General features: G+C 38.4%; 1 protein-coding gene across 2 annotated transcripts; it reads right to left on the bottom strand.

Annotated features, from left to right (window-relative positions):
* Positions 1-1,822: 1,822 nt before the first annotated feature.
* On the bottom strand, positions 1,823-20,385 carry il34 (interleukin 34). 2 transcript variants are annotated; one of them, XM_037255173.1, is made up of 8 exons: positions 20,189-20,380; positions 13,879-14,178; positions 11,039-11,142; positions 9,890-9,967; positions 9,715-9,792; positions 6,819-6,926; positions 4,963-5,143; positions 1,823-3,597 (listed from the first exon to the last, which is right to left on the bottom strand). In XM_037255173.1, the coding sequence occupies exons 2-8, from the start codon at positions 13,922-13,924 to the stop codon at positions 3,539-3,541; spliced, it is 654 nt and encodes a 217-aa protein (XP_037111068.1). In that variant the 5' UTR covers positions 13,925-14,178; positions 20,189-20,380; the 3' UTR covers positions 1,823-3,538. The 2 variants fall into 2 exon arrangements, with proteins under 2 accessions (XP_037111068.1, XP_037111069.1); XM_037255174.1 differs by lacking the exons at positions 1,823-3,597; positions 4,963-5,143 and adding an exon at positions 5,193-6,349 and having other exon boundaries at positions 20,189-20,385.
* Positions 20,386-20,590: the final 205 nt, after the last annotated feature.

Raw genomic sequence — 20,590 nt, 5'->3', positions numbered from 1 at the left:
TGTAGCAAATGGCACAGGATGTCTTTTGTCGACGCACTGGTTAATCGTCTGGCCTACATTGAAGGGGACAACCTGTATACCTTTTGTGAACGCAGCCTGGAACTTTTCTGACACATCACACATTTTAAAACTTGAACATACGTTAATTATATTGATAGATTAAGAATAGCAACTTGTTTGCACCATCAGTAGATTTTTATTTGCTTAATTTAAGTACACAAAAATATAGAAAATGCAAAAAAATAAATTATGTAATTTTTCATAATTTATTATTGGACATGGATTTAACATAATAACTACACTGCTCAAAACAATTAAAGGAACACTTTGAAAACACATCAGATTTCAATGGTGAAAAAAAAAAAGTTGGATATCTATACTGATATGGACAGTTTAATGTCTCAGGAACAAAAGGATGCCACATCTTTTGATGGAACTAAAAGTTTTCAGCCTACATAGGGCTCAGTATATAGACACCCCAAAAATCACAGTGAAAAAATGATGTGGCAGGCTTGTCCATTTTGCCGAAATTCAATTTCTGCAACTCAAAATTCTTTCAATATCTTGTGTGGCCCCCGCGAGCTTGTATGCATGCTTGACAACGTCACGGCATGCTCCTAATGAGACGACGGATGGTGTCTTGTGGGATGTCCTCCCAGATCTGTCTAAGGGCATCAGCAAGCTCCTGTAAAGTCTGAGGAGCAACCTGGCGGCGTCTGATGGACCGAAACATTATGTCCCAGAGGTGTTCTATCGGGTTTAGATCAGGTGATTGTGAGGGCCATTCAATTGTGTCAATTCCTTCATACTCCAGATACTGTCTGCATACTCTTGCCACATGAGGCCAGGCATTGTTGTGGATCAGCAGGAACCCAGGACCTACTGCACCAGCGTAGGGTCTGACCATGGGTGCAAGGATTTCATCCCGATACCTAATGGCAGTCAGACTGCCGTTCTCTAGCCTGTAGAGGTCTGTTCGTCCCTCTATGGAAATGCCTCCCCAGTCCATCACTAACCCACCACCGAACCGGTCATGCTGAATGATGTTGCAGGCAGCATAGCGCTCTCCTTGACTTCTCCAGACCCTTTCACGTCTATCACAGGTGCTCAGGGTAAACCTGCTCTCATCTGTGAAAAGCACAGGGCGCCAGTGGCGGACTTGCCAATTCTGCTGTTCTATGGCAAATGCCAATCGAGCACCACGGTGCTGAGCAATGAGCACAGGGTACACTACAGGAAGTCGTGCCCTGAGGCCACCCTCGTGAAGTCTGTTTCTGACTGTTTGGGCAGAGACATTCACACCAGTAGCCTGCTGGAGGTCATTTTGTAGGGCTCGGGCAGTGCTCAACCTGTTCCTTCTTGCACAAAGTAGCAGATATCGGTCCTGCTGATGGAATGAGGACCGTCTACGGCCCTGTCCAGCTCTCCTAGAGTAACTGCCTGTCTCCTAGAATCTCCTCCATGCTCTGGAGATTGTACTGGGAGACACATCAAATCTTCTTGCAACAGCATGCATGGATGTGCCATCCTGGAGGAGTTGGACAATCTGCGCAACTTCAGGAGGGTTAAGAAATCGCCTCATGCTCCCAGTCGTGATAATGACTCTAGCTAAAGCCAACACTTGTGGAAAAACAGTTAAAAAAGATCAAGAGGGAGGAACTCCATCAACACCAATGCAGCTGAAACTGATTAACAACCCCTTCTGCCACGTACCTGACCAAAACCTTATCAGAAAAGTCTAATTGAATTCATGCCTGATAAAAAACTGTTCCTTTAATTTTTTTGAGCAGTGTATATACATAAGTGCTTAACATTTTTGGTGGATCACCTTCAACATTCAATATACGGTTTTTTTTTAGACTCTAAAAAAGGACTTATGCGCAAATGTTAAAATGAGGCCCAGTGTTTATTTTCTGTTTTTGTTGAGACAGAACTCTTTAATAAACACTTGAACCTATTGTCTCACAGTTTTATTGATCACGAGATAGAAAAGACTTGGAATAAAGCTGGTTTGATGTGAAAAAAGCTTTAAAGTAGTTTGAATGCTTTTGTCATTTTATTTGACCTTAGCTTGCAATATTTTTCTGGTTGGTAACTTCACTATGGTGATCCTTCATTTATTGTAGAATAACTTGCAGCTTAATATTTTCCAAATACTTATAATATTAAAAGAAAAAAGAAGCAATGTTATGATGACACAGTGGTAAAATTATGAGATTAAAGTCATGTTAGAAGAATAAAGTGTAATATTTCTATCTTGAGTTGTAATTTTATCCAGATGTCAAAGATGCAGCAGTCAATCTTTATAATAATATAAATTGTAAGTCTTTACAAACACTTATGATGTCATTCTGGTGTTATTCATCAGTACTCGGGTGAGTTTTTTTTTTTTTTTTGACAAAATAACACAACATTGTTTAAAATGTTCTACTTTTTCTGAATATCACATTCTGTTCTTTATTTTACGCTGTGCAATCTTTGGTTGGAAAACATTCGTTTTTGGAGCATTGATATTCCACAAACTAAACAGAAAAACGTGGTTTACAAAAGGACACATTTGCTTATACTGCATAAGAAAAAGAAAAATGTAAATGTAATGTTTCTAATACATTGCTTCTAAATACAGTTGTATGACCCACATTGACAGTGCACATTGATGCATGTGAAATAGATACTGAAAACAACAACAACATAGTTTGCTAGACCACTGACAATCGAACCATGAAAATTCAGACTCAATTTATCATTTTTGCACATATTCTCCTGAAATCATGTCTGTCAAGCCTCTACTAATGCATAGTAAATGCACAGTAAAACATAAAAGCTGGACAGATTTATGACTATTTGTTTGTCATTGCCTGAGTCTCTTTGTGCACAGCAAATGTTCAGAATAAAATACTTTTCATGGATAACACACAGAACAATATAGGTAATAAAAGCATAAAAGCAATTATGCTTTTATTACCAGCAGAACCTGGGCGGGGGTGGGGTAAGTAGCCAGTCTTTTGAGAGGGAGTTCAGAGACTTTGCAGTCACCAAGAATACGGTTGCAAAGCAGAGTTCACCAATATGATTGTGGTGTAAAGTCATCCGGTCATATCATAAATCCAACGTGAAGCACATTGTGATAGGCTCATTTGACATGAACCAGGCAGGCACCTACACAAGAGCACATGGTGGGCTTTTCAAGCCAGATGGTTGGGCAAGCATTGTCCTCCAGAGTTTTAAGTGAACCCTGCGGTGTGGATAAGGCAGGTTGCAGCGTGTGCCACATTCCAGATGGACATATAAACTTGACTTGACTTGACCCCATCCATCTTGGCAAATAATTTAGGTCATATAGATATCATGCATCTGGTAAAATATATGTCAATATGAACACATCTCTGAGGAGAAATTAGGGCCAAACGATATATATATCATATTATCCAGCAGGCTTTGAGGAAAAAAAGTTAAAGTGGATTGTCCTTCAAGATCCCTCAAGATCAAAGAAAATACCTAGTCAGACGAGGGACCACCTCACCCCACTGGCCTCTTCTCAGCTATTTGCCGTTGAGACATTCTTCTTGATTTTACGACAATGGGAGGAATCCAATTCTATAAAATAAAAAATGAAAAAACATATTAAGAACTTAAGAATTTCATATTACTCATGGAAGTAAAAAGTTCAAATCAAAACAGTATGTTTGCATTTGCGACAAAAACCAAAATGTGAAACAAAAAAATATGCCTCTAAAGTCTCGCAAAACATCATTTACAATATCTCATAAGACCTCAGAGCAGTGACCATTTAATGGACTTAAGTCGACGAGTAGTTTTGTTTTTTTGTTGTTGTTTTTCGGTTGAGTGTGTAACCGTTTTTGCATTGAGTACCATCCATCCATCCATCCATCCATCCATCCATCCATCCATCCATCCATCCATCCATCCATCCATCCATCCATCCATCCATTTATTTATTTTCTGTACCGCTTGTCCCCACGGGGGTCGTGGGTGCGCTGGAGCCTATTCCAGCAGTCATTGGGCAGAGGCAGTCGACCACCGTGACGCCCCCCCCCACCCTCAAAAGAAAAGTCTGTTTTGATCACATCGGTTGGTAAATACAAAGAAATCTGCAAATAATAATAACAAATTCTTGAATGTCTGATTCTGATATTGTCAATGTTTTTCATTTTATAATAACACAGTCCAGATATCCAAACAATCTCTTTCTCGATAGATCTGTTGTTTTTCAGGACGTTGCATTGTCACTGCGCTTATTTTCAAAACACACGTGCATAGAGTGCGAGGGTTCGGCTTGGCCCACAGCAAGTCATAAGTGATCTTAACAAAAAGAGCTCCAGAACAACAAAAAAGCAATTTTGGCAGTCAGGACACAGTCAATGAACGACATAGTATTAGGATTTTAACAAGTGCTTGAAATGTTCCAGTAATTGTTTTACTGCTTTGCAAGTAAGTGGCCTTCATTAGTGGTACATTTTTGGAAGAGTCAAAGGTTGTTGTGTTCTCCAGAATTTAAAAACTTGTACAACACATGGGCTGCTGACAATGGCAGATTGCGTGTGACAAGTCACTTTCAAACATTGAGTATTCAGACAATGAACATTAAAGACTGCCTTTTCAGTCCATGGAAGAATTAATTATAATTGGCTCTCACACCAGTGTTTGTGGAGCAACTTTCAAATTTTGAGGAGCAATTTTTGTCATGTTAATAAACAAAGATCACAAGAGTATTTCAAATATTTTATGACAGAACCAGATGGTTGATTCAACATCTGAAATGTTTGTGTGACTTGAGGCATGTTTTCCAATGCTAATATGACTTCATAGGCGAAGAAGTGAATCTGCACAGGTACTAAAACAATCATTTTTACATCTTTTATCATGCTTACAAATACGGTAAAAGAGAATTGACATTAAATTCTAAGTTATTACCGATGGACTTAGTTGTCTGATACTCACGGTCGTGTGTTTCTGTGGTGGCAAAGCATTCACTGAAGAGGCAATGCATGGTGCGACAGAAATTGTCCAAAAGTGATTTTGGTGTAGCAAACCTCCAGCTGGATTCTGGCACTCTGTCGGACTCTTCTGTTAAACAATCCCAAATGTCTTGGATTGCGACTGGAAGCTCCTGCTGGAAAAACTAAACACAAACACACAGTTTTTAGTCATTTGTACGACTGTATTTTTGCATGACAAACAAATCTGAATTGTAAGTTCGTATGTAAATAAATAAAATAAATAAAAAGCCTCACCTTGTTCTAGAATTAAACATACAAATTAAATGAAAACATACACAGGGAGCTCACTCATGATCAATTAAGAGAGTCAGCAACATTATTTGAATTATATCAGATTAAATTAAAATGTTATTTGAGGTTAAATTCTTATCTAGATTAGCGGCTAAATTGAGAACACATAAATTGCATTCAGTAATAACTACCACATTTCGAGAAGTTAAGTTTTTAAGCACGTACAACAGTATTGATTTGAGGTCAATCTTGGTTTCATGAACCGCAGTTTTGGGTCATTGAAATAATTACCCATTGAAAACTTAGTAGGGTTTATCTAGTACTCACAATTATTGCCAAATAATGCAGATGAGGAATGTTACATGAGAGCGTGACAATACATTGGTCATATACAAGGCTTGAAATAAGTTTTTTTCCCCAGATATATATATATTTTTTTCTTGGGTCGAAGCGCAATTGTAATTGCAAAAGACAAACATACCAATGACAGATCATCAATTGCAGAGTTGGCAACCTATAGAATTTCATTTCCAGAACAACTGGTTTTGTCCCAATTTTGATCAATCGACAAGTTTAAGATCAGGGGATGTTTGAGAATAATTGTCAATTTTTGTACATGTGAAGCCCTTTGAGACTTGCTTGTGATTTAGGGCTATATAAATAAACTTGACTTGACAAAGGACAATTGCCTGTGTTCTAAGGTGTAATAGAATGTAGCTAATAAAAAAAGGTATGACTGCGGAACAATGAAAAAAAAGAATTAAAAAAAATGTACAACTAGAAACACCAAAATAATAACCCTAGCAGAGATATTAATTTGACTTCACCGAATCAATTATTAATTATTTTCATGCTGTCTCAATGATTTTTCCCACTGTCTTTTGTTGTTTTTTTCAATTGAGGGTTTTTCTATCAAAAAATTGCCCTAAAACCACTATTATTCCCTCCTCTTGTGAGTCGTTTAATGTTGCATCTTGTGTTCTCAGTTGTTGCTATGTTTCTTCTTTAATTTGTTAGATCATGCAAGTTTTCTGCCTTGGAGGACTAGACTCTTGGACTCTTGAGAATCTGTCTGTGTCTGTGGTTTTCATTGCCCTCTGCAAAACACAAAATGCAAATTGTACAATAGCAAACGGCTAATGAAAACAGAAATTATTTATAAAAAAAAAAAAAATCTTTAGGCTCTCCTGAGGTGATTTTTGAGCCGATATAGTAAAAGTGTATCACAAAATTGTAATAAACACTTTTTCTTTTGCGTTTCCACAGTTATATGACAACGTCTCTAGCAGCAGCTACTGGTTCGATGTATGCATGTACTAGATTCCAATTTGAAGGAATCATAAAAAGAGTCAAACTGTATCTCCTGATAACAACTGTCCTATCCTGATTCCCCCAAGGGTCCATCCCTCTATTCCTCCCTAATAATCATAAATAGGATCAATGTGACATTCCTGTGCTTCCAAATGCCCTCGGAGTCTTGCGCTCCGTGGCAAACTCAATTGTGTTAAATGTCTTCAAGTAGCCACTTAATACAAACATGCCAGAGAAGGATGACCGCTGTCTTACCTCTGGAGGATGCGACTGCACAAAGACTCCCTCGGCATCTTGCAGACGTCTCTCCAACTCTGATGTGTAGGGACGCGAAGGATGTCTTTCTGGCATCACTCGGATGATCTGGGAATTTCATTTGGATTTAAGGACGTGCCACAAAAATGTAATACATAGCAGTTGTAATAGCATATGGTTAATTATTACTGTAACAGTCATACTTTTTTCATTCCAGGCCTTTTTTCCTGTGACGTGAAATTATCTTTGTAATGTTACTTTTATTTGAACACTTCTTTTCAGAGTCGTTAAGTCCGTTATGTCTGTGTTGTTATGTCTTGGTTGGAAATTAGCAATTTGAAATTCTGATTAATTATAAGCAAATGTGTTTCCAACCAAAAAAAGAAAAGCAATGGATGGACTGGAGAGAGTTGTGGTAGGCTGTACGTAACATCTGACTCAAAGTTTTATTGTTGACCCGCACTTACTGTATAAGATGATTTAATGTTTACTGTTGTGCTAAATCCAAATGGAACCTCTTAAGTCTCATGCTCTTCACTGTGTCCAATTGAGAAATCTGACCTCTATGTTTTCCTCCATTTCTCAACTGCCCTAATCATTTCTGTTTAATAGGAGCACCAATCATCACATGCGTTGATGTATTTACAGACTGAAATTCACTAGCAGAAAGGACAGCGTGAATACTAACTGCACCAAACCAAAAAAAAAAAAAAGTCCGCTCCAAACAAGCAGAACAAAGGACCTTTTTGGTGTGAATTTGTCTTTGTTTCTATCATCCATCCATTATCTGTACCGTAAATCAAAACAAAGGTCATGGCCGTGCTGGAGCCTATCCCAGCTGACTTACAGTATATTCAATCTAAATCTTGTTTATGTTTTCCATTGTATGTTTTTCAGTGTTGACATTTTATGTCTGAAGTTTGTATTTAAAGGAATTTCTTTATTATTTCGCTTTATTGTTCTGCACGTTGACATTTTGGCAGGCTTCATCTGCCCACATCGTTACACTTTTCACCGCAGCCTTCCCAGTAGTCCATCTCCCCTGCTGTGATCAGAATTGGGTTCCACCTCCACATTCTCAACTTCCAAAACAAGATGATCTGTGGTCTTGGATCACATCTTTGTTGGCCTTCCAATATGCTGCATTCCTAAGATCTATTGGCTTTTGAGGCTGTCATTGATGTGGTTGACTGCTTGCTAACGTGAACCTTCTGTATATTACAAACCTGGGCTTTGCATTACGGATTTTAGAATCAGGAGTCTCCCAACTTGAACCCCAGCCTCATCTTCTGCTGCTTGAAGCCAGGACTGATGGATTTCAGTTGAAGCTTTAGTGCCATTTTGTTCAAGTAACAGGGGAGGCCCAGCCACTTCCAGATTTAGTAATTGTTGGCTTTTACATCTGATTTCAAGTCTGTTGGCAAAGTAATGGCATACAGCTTCAGTGGCCACATCAGGCATTGGTACAAGCGGAACCAGCAGCACCAGGCCTTGAATTTTACCAGCAGAAAGGTGGATCTATGTTCTGTGCTTAATGAATTTGGTTTTGGTTCGATTTTAGTTTTGCTATGTTTTGAATCAGCAAACTTGGAGTCTAATCGTGAGCTCGAGGTTGACTTACTCTGAGATGGGAAACTCGGAGTATCCGGTTCCAAAACAGCTGATAAGAATTAGGTAAATCAACTCTGAGTAGGTTAATGTGGAGGGAAACGTCTAAAACAGACCAGACGGCGGCTCTTGAACAACAGAGTTGCCTACTCCGGATTTAGATCATCATTAATCTATAAAATATCGAAATTACTTAACATGATGGGATTATTATGATTGAAAATTACAACTCTAAAATAATATATTAATAGTTGTATGACTACTGTTGTGGCAAATTAGAGGATTATTGTACTTTGTTACTTGTCTAAAAGCAACACCATAAAGTCTCCTTTTCTCCTTTCTTAAATTAGATGTTAGTTTTCCTTCCTAGAGTCCCCCTCAATGCTTCTTTTGTCTTTTCTTTCTCGTCACTTACCACAGATTTCAGCAATTTTCTTCAAATGTGATTTTTTCTAAACAAATGTTGTGTCCACTAAACAAAACTCTTTACAAATCACTTCCAACATCATCCATTGATCCTTCCACAGACACATGTGCTTTTGGTTTTCTACATGCTCCTATTTTTTACAACACCCGTTCCCTTCCAATCATAAGTCAAAGTCAAAGTCAAAGTCAGCTTTATTGTCAATCCCTTCATATGTCAAGACACACAAAGAAATTACACACATATTGCAGGTGTGGTTTAAAAAAGACTAGCTGATTTTTCCCTTTGAGGTGAATTTGCAATCTGATTCTTTCAGAAACAATCCCACTGGTTTCATCAACCCGCACTATAGATTCTGAAGGCTGTGGGCAGATTTGGTTAACATGGTAACACATGTAGGCTGAAATTTGATTGCCTCAAAAACATGGTTACATCGACAGCAACATAGTCGAAGCAGTGCAGCCAAAACAAACGGCATGATCTGAAGGGACTGTACCGTTGAGAATAAATGAACATATTTTTGGAATTTAGGTTGTAAATAGTGCTGTCAAGTCGTGCTGCCTTGCTCACCCTGATAGGCAGACAATTGCATCCAACTATCTGAAGATTGACGCCAAGTATACCGGCATTCTTGTTGAAGGCACGTCAAGTACTTTCCTTGTACTGGTCTATTTCAGTCAAAGGTCATGCAAAAAGCCATCCGCAAAAGACTTGACGAGATTGGTTCGAGTGTGGTGATCACGTGACATCACATACGTCGGTGACCATTCACATTTAAGGTTGAGGAACTTCCAGGTACCACTGCATTCCCACCCCTCACAGATGATATTGACCATCAAAGTTAGCCCAAAAACAAGTACTTACCCTTTTCAACACGCCGTGGTTAACAAGGAACCACATCCTCTGGAGGTGATTTTCTTCCAGGTTCTCCACCTGTAACTTCTATAAGAAAAGATAGAGGAGCTGAGAACTGTTCAACAAAAAGAAACAAAGTGAAATGAAATGTGGACTCACTCAAGCGACGTATTAAAGCGCTTACCATTTTGCGGATGTTTGATAGTTTAAAAACTTCCTCGTGATGAACCTTAATGGTGTAGTTGACAGGAAAGTTGTGCTTCTGCAACACAAAGAACATCTCAAGTTTGTAATTTATACAAAGAGATTGGTTTAATCTTGGTAATGTAGCTTGAGTGTATATTTATATTCAAATACGATGAAACTGATGTCTCCAGCACCATGGAGACCGCAAGAGAATGCGCCACCGCTTTCCCATCCCCCTCGAATTTTTCATTATCATATATAGCGGGAAATACGGGGGTGGGGATGTAGGGGCTCCCCACATGTAGTACACACACCCGTAATCTAAATTTAGCTTTTGTGTAAGAATCTGTATGTGGTGAGAGGGAAAATAGAATTGTGGCCTACATTATAGACGCTGTGTCTCTGCTAGCTACTTGAAATAAATGAGCTCCTCTCACTGATGACTAAACATCTCCTTAGGTAATATCCCAAAATATTTACGGTACATTAAAGATCTACCGATAACTCTCAAGCGGTGCTTGTGCCAGTGTTGAGTGCATCATTTGATTCTATTTGTGAAAAAATACTCAAAAATATTAAATATTGAGAAAAAAAATTCTTTCAAAAGGGTCATCCTCCACATATATGTCTTCTGCAATCGAGCAAGTAATCTTTACAGAAATCAAGGTCTTGTTGTTCTCTTTTTTTCTGTCCAAACCGCTCTCACCATATTAACAAATATCTGGTTTGACTGAATTGCGCAGGTTTAAGAAAAGTGGCGTCGGTTGGTCTATTTTATTGAAAAATATTCATAAGCCACCCTAAATGTGTTTGGTTTTTAAAGCATCTTTAAAGCATCTTAAAGTTAGTGTTTTAGAGCATCTTTAAAAACATGTTTGACAACCCACACTGTCAAAACAACTATTTTTCATGTTAACTGAGCTCAGGATCCTCGCTATGTTTGTCGATAAAAATAGCTTGTGGGCAAGTCTTCAATTTGGATAAAATGACCAAACAACACACAATTGATGATTGAAAAAGCAGAGTAAAACGATTCTTGAATCCCGTTTACACTACTATGAACCCGAACCACCTCTGTTGGGCAGCCTTCAACTTCCAAGGAAATAGTTCACGTGGCACGGTTGTAAACTCGCCATCTTTCTCTTACCATATAACGTCGCCGGTGGCTGAGTTTTTCATTAAGCGTCCTCAAGGGAGTGCACATGCTCGGGGGTGTTGGTGCCATCAGAACAGGCATGAGCAAAAACAGGCCTATGAGGACAAAATGAACACCAACAATGTGAACTGAGGGAAAAACAAGGATATGAACTGAGCCCCTAGCAGAATATCAAGCACAAAGCATGCCATTATTCTACACATAATGCAAGTACGTGGCTTACTTCTGAAGAGACAATGGTGTCTGTTTTTGAAGAATTAAAGTTATATATATATATATATATATATATATATATATATCTCCATCCATGCATCCGTTTTTTTCGATACCGCTTGTCCACACGGGGGTCGCGGGCGTGTGTACATGAAAGTTTCAAGTTGATGACTATTACTTTTTTTATGTCAAATACATTCTCAAAGTGTTAAAGCTTATAGTGCCGGGCTCTTGCAATTTATACAAGGCGTAGAGCCTTTCCTCTCTGACATGACTGGCGGGCGATTGATGTGTGGTGCAATCCATTCAAAGCACGCCCCCCCCCCCAAAAAAAATATGAGAAAAACTACTTGAGGCGGTTCGCAGTGAGGCTAACCTAGAAGCAAGCAGGTGAGATTACATGTCACTGTCAAGACATACAATGACATACAGAACTAGGTTGTAAAGTGTGGTGACAACAAAGCCCCTTCCAGAGTGTGTCCCCTAAACAGCTTACAGGAGATGATGATATATATAATAGTAATAAAGAGACAAAGGGAAACTTGCTTAAACCAAATAAAGAAATCAACAAGCTCAACTTTTCTTTATCAGCAGCGGAAAGCTACACTGGTGTTGTGTGGGACTACAAAGATACAGCGGGTATTAGCATTTTGCAAATTCATACCTTGTTGACCCTTTTGCCTTCAGCTAAGGCTCTCGCGTGTGACTCACAAACGCTGGCCTGTTTGCTTTTATGAAAAGATTAGCTCTTGTTTCATCTGAGTCAAGGAGAACTTTTGCTTATCACCTTGGACTGTACACGTGTTGTTGTTTTTTAATTTGTACAGCAACACAACTGCTGACTGAAATCATGTGTTTCCACGTGTGCATCCGCATGCTGAGCTCTTTCCCTGTGTGGGATATAATTATTGTCTGATTTCAGTAGTCCTTTGTGAAGACCGAGTCATTATGTGATGAACCAAATTATGACAATGGAAAATGTGTGCTTTTATTTTGGAAAACAATGACTGAACTAGTATCTAAATCAGTTTGAAATGGTTGTGAACTTGTGAGTACAGCATCAATCCTTCATGTGTTCTAATGCTGAAATGTTTCGATTTTAATTACCAAACAATACCAAATGAACAATAATAATTGGTTAATGAGCAGTAATCTAGGAAAGAACAGTTTTGCAATGCACTTTAATGCAAAATAACATTTTATTTGATTATTCGATGGGATAATCGATAAAATAATTTTTAATAAAAATATTTCTGAGTGACAGTCAGTCCTAGAAATGCTTTTAGTCTTCTTATTCTATAGACTGGCATGTTGTTATGCATTCCAAGCCTGATATGTTTCATGGCAGTATTAACATGCCAGGTGAAAACCTCAACCTTGACAACTGTGAAGGCAAAAAAAGAGGTCCTTGGGTACAAAAGCATTCTAAAATATTCAAACATGGTAGCTTATGTACACAAGGCCCAGTCAGATGAGTCAGGAATACTAAAAGGATATACCGTATTTTCCGCACTATAAGGCGCACCGGATTATAAGGCGCACCTTCAATGAATGGCCCATTTTAAAACTTTGTCCATATATAGGGCGCACAGGATTATAAGGCGCACCTTCAATAAATGGCCCATTTTAAAACTTTGTCCATATATAAGATATATACATTTGGCCCGCGGGCCGGCCTTTGGACACGCCTGCTGTAGTGGCTCAATATTGGTCCATATATAAGGCGCACCTGATTATAAGGCGCACTGTCGGCTTTTGAGAAAATCGGAGGTTTTTAGGTGTGCCTTATAGTGCGGAAAATACGGTACTCAGATTTTCCAAGAAAGACACTTGACATGTGGGAGTGATTGAAATTTGTAAGCCAATGAGACCCATATGTTACAAATTCATATGGAATTTGATAGACAGCAAGAAAAGTGTGTTTGCATTATACATAAGCATAGCTGGAGTAAGTCATTCCAAACATGTGGTGCAACAGCAAAGTTGCTCTTTCAAGACCTACAGCACAAAGATTTGGAAATATTTTCCATTTAAAATAATACAAATACAGGGTGTTTCAAGGGTTTTACCGAATTTTGTAGCCTAATAACATTTAAATTTTACACTAATCTAAAATATTAATGAAATGTGTAAAAAAATAACGAGTTGAATTTAATGTTATTTCCTCCTCAGCAAGTATTTTGAAAGAAATTGTGTAAAAATGCAGATGCCTGCATTAAAAATACAACCAATCACGGCTCACCGGTTTGCTGAAGCTGAGCCATGATTGGTTGTGACCTGAGACCAGGCAACTGCGATGTCATTTTCAGTTGGGCAGTTAGGCAAGTGGCAAAATGGCTGCCCCCTGAGATGGGTAAATTCAGGTGTTTAATTCATGTTCCACAAACAAAACATTAATCACAGGCGTGTGTTTTGACTAGTTGGGCTCCAGAGAACATATTATCACAAAGAAAATTTTGGAGCTGACTTCGTCTTTAAAGTTCAATGTATGCTTATTATGTCAACATTTCATTGTTTAATTAAGTTAGTGTAATGGAGTATCTCTGTCCAGAATCAAACATGTTTATCATTTTTGGCAAGCACAAGAAAACCTTATAGGTGTTTCTAATGCATCTTACCCAAGAGGGCTCCCAGCAGGCGGACTGAGGTGGACCGTTGGACCATACTCTTGATTTTAATTCCTCAACTCCAGAGAGCTTCGAATTCAGCACAGTGTTGATGTATTTGTGGCACATATATAAATATCTATATATGTGTGTCCACACATGCAGGGCAAGTCTGGCAGACTGCTGTCACGGGACTTCTTAGCATGCCAAACATGAGTGGTCGGACATCAAGTCTTCATTTCAATTGTTGTACATGCTGGTGACAGCAATTCATTTTGCTTTGTCTCTCGTGCTTCCTTTGTAGTAGGAAATCTGAAAACAAAATAGGAGATGCAATTAGCAATGGACAAGATGCAAATAATCTCATTGAACTACATAATTGCAGTCATAATCAATGTGAATGCTCCAACAGGCTGAAGTCAAGTTTAGTCACATTTTGCAACTTAGATAAATAGTTTGGCATGGATAAAAACAGCAATGGCCTTTTGCAGGTGAGAGGCTGTTTAAATGCTGCTGAAAGTTGTGTTGATACACCAAATTATTTTTAATAGTTGCTGGTTTATGCATGCTTGTCAAACAATTGATTTTTTGGGGGTTTTTGAATAATTTGCAACGACAACCTGCGAAGCACGTTAAATCTGCTCCAAATCTAATTTTCTACTCAAGCTACCAGTGGAAGATCACTCCTCACATATACAGCACTTATGTGGAACGTTTACAATCCAGACTTGTTTTGAGAACATCGTAAATAACGACGTCTTTTATTCATTGAATCACAAAACTAAAAGATGATTCAGGATGTGTGACAATACTTGAACTTAGTCATCGTCCTGGTTCAAAACAATTGAAGAGAATGGCAGCATGTCACTGTGCACAACTTATTTTTATCAGCAGCTTCACTGAAAGCTTTGTAGATGAAAAGGCACATATGTAAACAATGGATTATGTGTAATCTTCTGTATCGAAAAATATTTATCTATGTCTGACATTTTCAAAGCAGATGTTACAGCTAACCAAGCAACTCTAAAATGCATGTGTAATAGTTGTCCCATGTTCAAGACCATAAAAAATATCTAAAGGTCGGACAAAGGCGGCCTAAGAAAACATAATATTACATTTTTAACTGATAATTTAGTAAGGAAAAAAACATTCAAAGCGCCCTGACCCTGTGTGATTAAGTATTTGAGTTGCCGCAATTGTTACATCATGAATTTACTGCGGCTAAACACAATATTCAGTTCATTTTCGCTGACCACACTAAAGCCTGATCACCTCCAGATTCTCCTGTTCAATCAAGGAATTATCCATCCATCCATCCATCCATCCATCCATCCATCCATCCATCCATCCATCCATCCATCCATCCGTCCGTCCGTCCGTCCGTCCGTCCGTCCATCCATCCATCCATCCGCCCGCCCGTTCATTCATTCCAAGCAACAGTTAACAAGGTAACCAAAACATAATAATCCAATCAAAATAATATAATTTTTTTAAAGTTTCACTGTATCTAGACATTTATTATGGACAGATTTAGGAACTATTTTCCCTTCAGATGAAGTTTCTCTTGGCAAATCGTCAACTCTGAACTATTGCGAAACTCCAACTACGCATATGGTTGACAGGCATGCTCCTTGGATGGCTTCATGCAGAGTGTCAGAGCAAAGATCAAGATAAAAGGCAAGTTTAGACATTTCACACTTTGAAGACATGTGTTCATTCACCAAGGTTAGGAGGTTTTGGTTTCTGGCGTTCGTTTGCCTTGTTTGAATCAGAATCAAATTAATTGGTATTATCGGTGATGCATGTCAAGAGGGACAAACAATATTTAACTTCTGGATCAGTGCGCAAGTCAATTTCACATTGATAGTGTGAAATATATTCCAAATGGAATTCAGGTCTCAGCAAAACTCCACAGTTCTGGACTTGCAGGTATACTCGGATTTCAATGGGTCACACCTGGCCGGCGGCTGCGCTGGTCCTCACCGGTTACGCAGGTGTGTGTGTGTGTGTGTGTGTGTGTGTGTGTCAGAGGTCAAGACGGGAGAATCCACGCACCTTAGAGGTTTCGAAAGGTATACGTGTTAAGTAATTAACTTGGGCATGAATAGGAAAATATACCCTTATGTGATTTTAAATCCAAGCTTAGAACATATTCAACGAGTCAAACTCAATAAACACAACTTGTGTTTTTTATTATAATTAATTTTTATTATTGTTTTTATTAATTTATACCTAGCAGGTTTTTTTTCCTGATCTCAGCTGCACAATCTCTTCCTGTTATTGGTTTTCTGATATTGTTTTCTTGTCTGTGCAAATCAATGCATACAAATACAAAGGCGATATCTGATTTTCATTGGTTGATCATCGTTACATTTTTATTTCTACTATTATTATAGTTTTCTTTTCCTGTCATTAACAGAGGGGTGCCATTTTGCCCACGTGCCAGGCAAAAAAGATTCTCATCTTGGCAGCAGGCCATAGGAGGCATAAACCTTTGCAAAATATAAATTAAAAAATAAAATACAATATAATTATAATATAAAATAAAAAATACATCAATATGGAATACATTCATGCATTTATTTTGGTTCACAGTCATAAAAGCCCTCCGGAAAAAAACTACGGGGTGGCCTGTGACAAAAAGAAGTTTTACACTCCTGGAAAACTGAAATGAATGAATGAATTTTTAATGGGGCATGGGAAGATTTGTGTTCTCATCATCATCCATACCTATGAAAAATTTCTGTAGGCGCCACTGATAGCAGCACACTGGTATCACGGCCCCTTCCCCTGTCCTACTGGGGTGGATTCTGGTCGATCCTTCAGGGAGGATCCTCTTGATTGGATCCACATGGCTTACCCACTCTTTAAGTGTGCTTCTCACTAATCATCACTGTCTCTCTGCCCTTAGCTAACACTTCTTAAATACTTTAACTTTTTTGTTTGGTTGTCTCATTCCCACTCTATTACTCATACACTTAGATTCACGCACTTTGTACACGCCTCCCTTATTTACACACACTATTTTTAAACTTATCGTTATTTTAAAGAAATCATTCAATTGGTCTGTAGTTCTCAGGAATTCATTTCCCACTGGGTTAAATGCCAAGAACAGATTTTGCTGTTAACAGCCCATAGTTAAAAACTAATGGCCCCCTTATAGACCAGCCACCTATAGGCTAATTAGTTCCATTTAAAAAGGAGACCGCTAAAGTAAAAACAACACTGTTCAAAGCCATTTTCCCTGTGATTACGATGCAACTTGGTGGCTTATAAAACAGCAAAGGAGCGTGTTGACATGACTAATGACTTCTGCGCAAGGTTGAAAAGGAGACCAGCGCTAAGATGTGGCAAGCAGCCAGCCAGTTGAGATCATTAAATGACTGTTGATGCTTTCACAGAATGTTCGGTCACAAAATCATTCACAGGCTTGCCTAAAAATCTGAGTTGAATTATTTTTTATTTGGTGTGACAGGGGAGTAGGAAATGACAAATATACTGAAGAAACTCGTACGCCATTCCGAATTCTCCTGGCACTTTTCAGTCTGATATGAAGAATTCCAATCCACTGCGAGGTTTGTCTGAAAGACTTCCAGGACTGGTGCGATAAAAGATGTATTTCAAGCCCAAACTATATGACAAACTTTTTTGCCTTTTGCCACATCCTAGTGTAATTTCAGTCAATAAATAATGACATTTCACTCTATAATCAAAACTGCGTGTGAACACATTTGTACTGTATGGAATGTTTCAAAATCACAGACTGACATGAAGCCAGCTTGCAAAAGAAGTGGAATGTTTTATGGTGGATTGACCCTAAGACGAGGAAAATCCAAAACATGTGCAGGAGTATGCAACCATGGTTTTCAAAGAACAGCAATGAACATCAAGGATGTGTCAACGGGGTGCCAAGCTTACGCTCCATTGAATGTGGGGTCACTTTTTTTTTTTTTACCTTTGCAAGCTCCTCCGTCACGATCTTACGACAAAGCGGTGACGGCAGGAGGGTTATGAAGAAGTCCCTTTACGATGACAGCTCTTTTATGTGATATAATGTGAGGAATCAACAGGGAGTTCATACCTACTCTCTGATGTCATAATGTTATACCTAGCAACCTCAACGTGGCGCACAGAAAGGTCACAACAAGTATGGTTGCCAACTGTCCCTTGAAAAATTTCCACTCCTTCAATTGGGCATGGCATAATAATGATCCTTTAGAATACAACTCTTACACTTGCCACCCCCTGGCATTGTCATCTGCCTTCTATTCCATTTGCCATTTACACATAAATTCAGATTTTATTTTGGTTTTGGATTCTCCCCACACCAATGAAATGTTTATTACCGTATGTTCTTTTTCCATCATTTTCTTTCGCAATTTTGTCTACCACACTTTATTGGCTTTGACTCTATGTACTGGTTAGTACGCAACAAAACTTGACCTATAAACTATTATTCCAACGTTCCTTTGAGTCAATAAAATGCTCTATGCTTCTAAATGCTAAATGCCTCTACCATCAAGTCCTGTCTTCATCTCAGAACAGTTATTATTCCAGTTAATTCTGTACAAATTGACCCCCCATCTCCAAAAAAATGAATACCGAATAAAATAAAAATCTATAACCATACCTTTTATTAAATTTAAGGGAATAGATTCCAATTCCACAACAGCCATCTTGTGTATCCTTCCACTCATCTGTAAATATTTTTAACATTAGCTTAATTATGTTTTTTTTGTCAATCAACATTTGGGACCGATAATACCTGCTCGTAACCTTGCCCCTCTGCAACGGAGAAGTCATTGTTTACCATCCCATCCACTCAGATTTTAGTGAAAAAATTGCACACATCTGGAACCTTGCCCAACACACTCATAATACAAACAGGCGGAACAAGTCATAGATAGCATACTTTTTGCTTCACTTCCTTTCCCATTGTCTGTTTCTATCTTACAAACTGATTTGCATTTTTGCCCAACAGCCAATGATAGTGATCAATTGTTGAGTAAGGTTCAGGATACGGGTACATCCTATTTCACGAAACTATTTTTTGATATAAGATAAACAATGGCTTCTCATGTTACTTGCTCACTGTGGTGTGAAAGTAATGATTTTGATTGACATTGTAAGACTCAAACATCCTCCAATACAGATTCTTCTATATAGTTAACAATTCAGACCAATGGAAAATTTGTTGTTCAAATATGTTGTTTGTATCAATCTAAGGATACTGCATCTATGTGAATATGATCGGAATCCCACAAGTATTAAAATTTTCTCCAAGTTGGAGGGTGTTCAAAAAGTGACAGGGTGACCCTCAATCAACTCGACAAACTGTTTTTTACAATCACTTCATCGGGAAATTGCGTATCCTGTCTACTATGGATTAGAGCAGGGGTGCGCAATACGTCGATCGCGATCGACCGGTCGATCGCCAAGCCACTATTGGTCGATCGCGTGATATTATTTTTTTTATTTTTTATTTTTTTCGCACTTGACGCGTGTACAAACAACGGCACTAACAACACAACACAAACACGCTAGCTCGCGAGTTCCCTCCAATTGTCAGAACCCTGTTTTTTCTCTTAAACTTAAGAAAGGGTATAAAAATGAGTGGGGCAGCTGGCCATAGTAAGAAGTATCACTTTCATAGGGAATGGGAGTAGGACTTTTTTTTCACGATGACATATATATATATATATATATATATATATATATATATATATATATATATATAATTTTTTTTTTTTTTTTTAGTGGGTAGATCTTTGTGACTTGGTCATTTCAAAAGTAGCTCGCGAGCTCAAAAAGTTTGCCCACCCCTGGATTAGAGCAACACACAAATACATTAGACAATTTTGACTTGGTTCACGTCACTACTCCGACACTCACCTGAACAAATGATCAAATGATCAAAAAGTGACATTATAAAGTGCAACACTGAAGTTAAAACGCAATCCATACACAACATACTGTGAAACATCTGACAGATAAAAGACATTAAGTTTCATACTACAGTATAATAATAATAAAAAATCATTTTACAGCATGAGTGGGTTGAATTGAAACGTTGCAAATCAAAACATTCAACTTTAAATTCAAATTTCTTACTGCTCTTAAACTAATTAACGCACGTAATTTATGTATACAATATGTCCCACGTGGTCTCACCACAAATAGAGCAAGTCATTGTTGCACAAGTCCTTAGTCAACACATACACTCCCATTCATAGCCAATAAATTCAGTCACCTTATCGCACTAAACGAAAGTAAAACTTGAAAGTGGCAAAACACTCGAAATCCGTTCCAAATAGTCACGCACCTTTCCCTGGCCTTCAGTTTCGTTACCCCTCTGTCAGGTACGCACAGCTCCAATCCTGGTTGAGTGGAATGACAGAAAATCCGATCAAGAATTAGCGAACAAAGTTCATTCAAGGGAAGTCCATCACTTGCTCCGCGCGTCCGTGCTTGCTTCCTCAAAGTGTGCGCAAAGACTGCGGAGGAGAGTAGCTCGCAACAGGTTGTTCTGTCTCGGACGTCAAGTCCGCAGTTGCGCACATGCAGCTGACATCCCGCTTGCTGTCAAAATAAAACTTCAACTCACGTTTGCTCCTCAGGAGCAGAATGAATTCCACTCACCGTAGTGGGCACTAAACTACACAATTCATGTCTAAAATTGTCTTTGTTTGGGAGATTAACTCAAAATAAATACAAGCACTGACAA

Source organism: Syngnathus acus, chromosome 6 (assembly GCF_901709675.1).
Source record: "Syngnathus acus chromosome 6, fSynAcu1.2, whole genome shotgun sequence".
Lineage (NCBI taxonomy): Eukaryota > Metazoa > Chordata > Actinopteri > Syngnathiformes > Syngnathidae > Syngnathus > Syngnathus acus.
This window is presented reverse-complemented; position numbering and strand designations above follow the sequence as displayed.

What these genes read in the sequence shown, in the direction of transcription:
- il34 (XM_037255173.1), bottom strand. Translation starts at nt 13,924, where the DNA reads ATGGTCCAACGGTCCACCTCAGTCCGCCTGCTGGGAGCCCTCTTGG. An exon ending in TGCAGTCGCATCCTCCAGAG is followed by an intron (nt 5,144 to 6,818) that starts GTAAGACAGCGG and finishes GTTTGTGTTTAG; the next exon opens with TTTTTCCAGCAGGAGCTTCC. An exon ending in CACCACAGAAACACACGACC is followed by an intron (nt 3,598 to 4,962) that starts GTGAGTATCAGA and finishes TTTATTTTATAG; the next exon opens with AATTGGATTCCTCCCATTGT.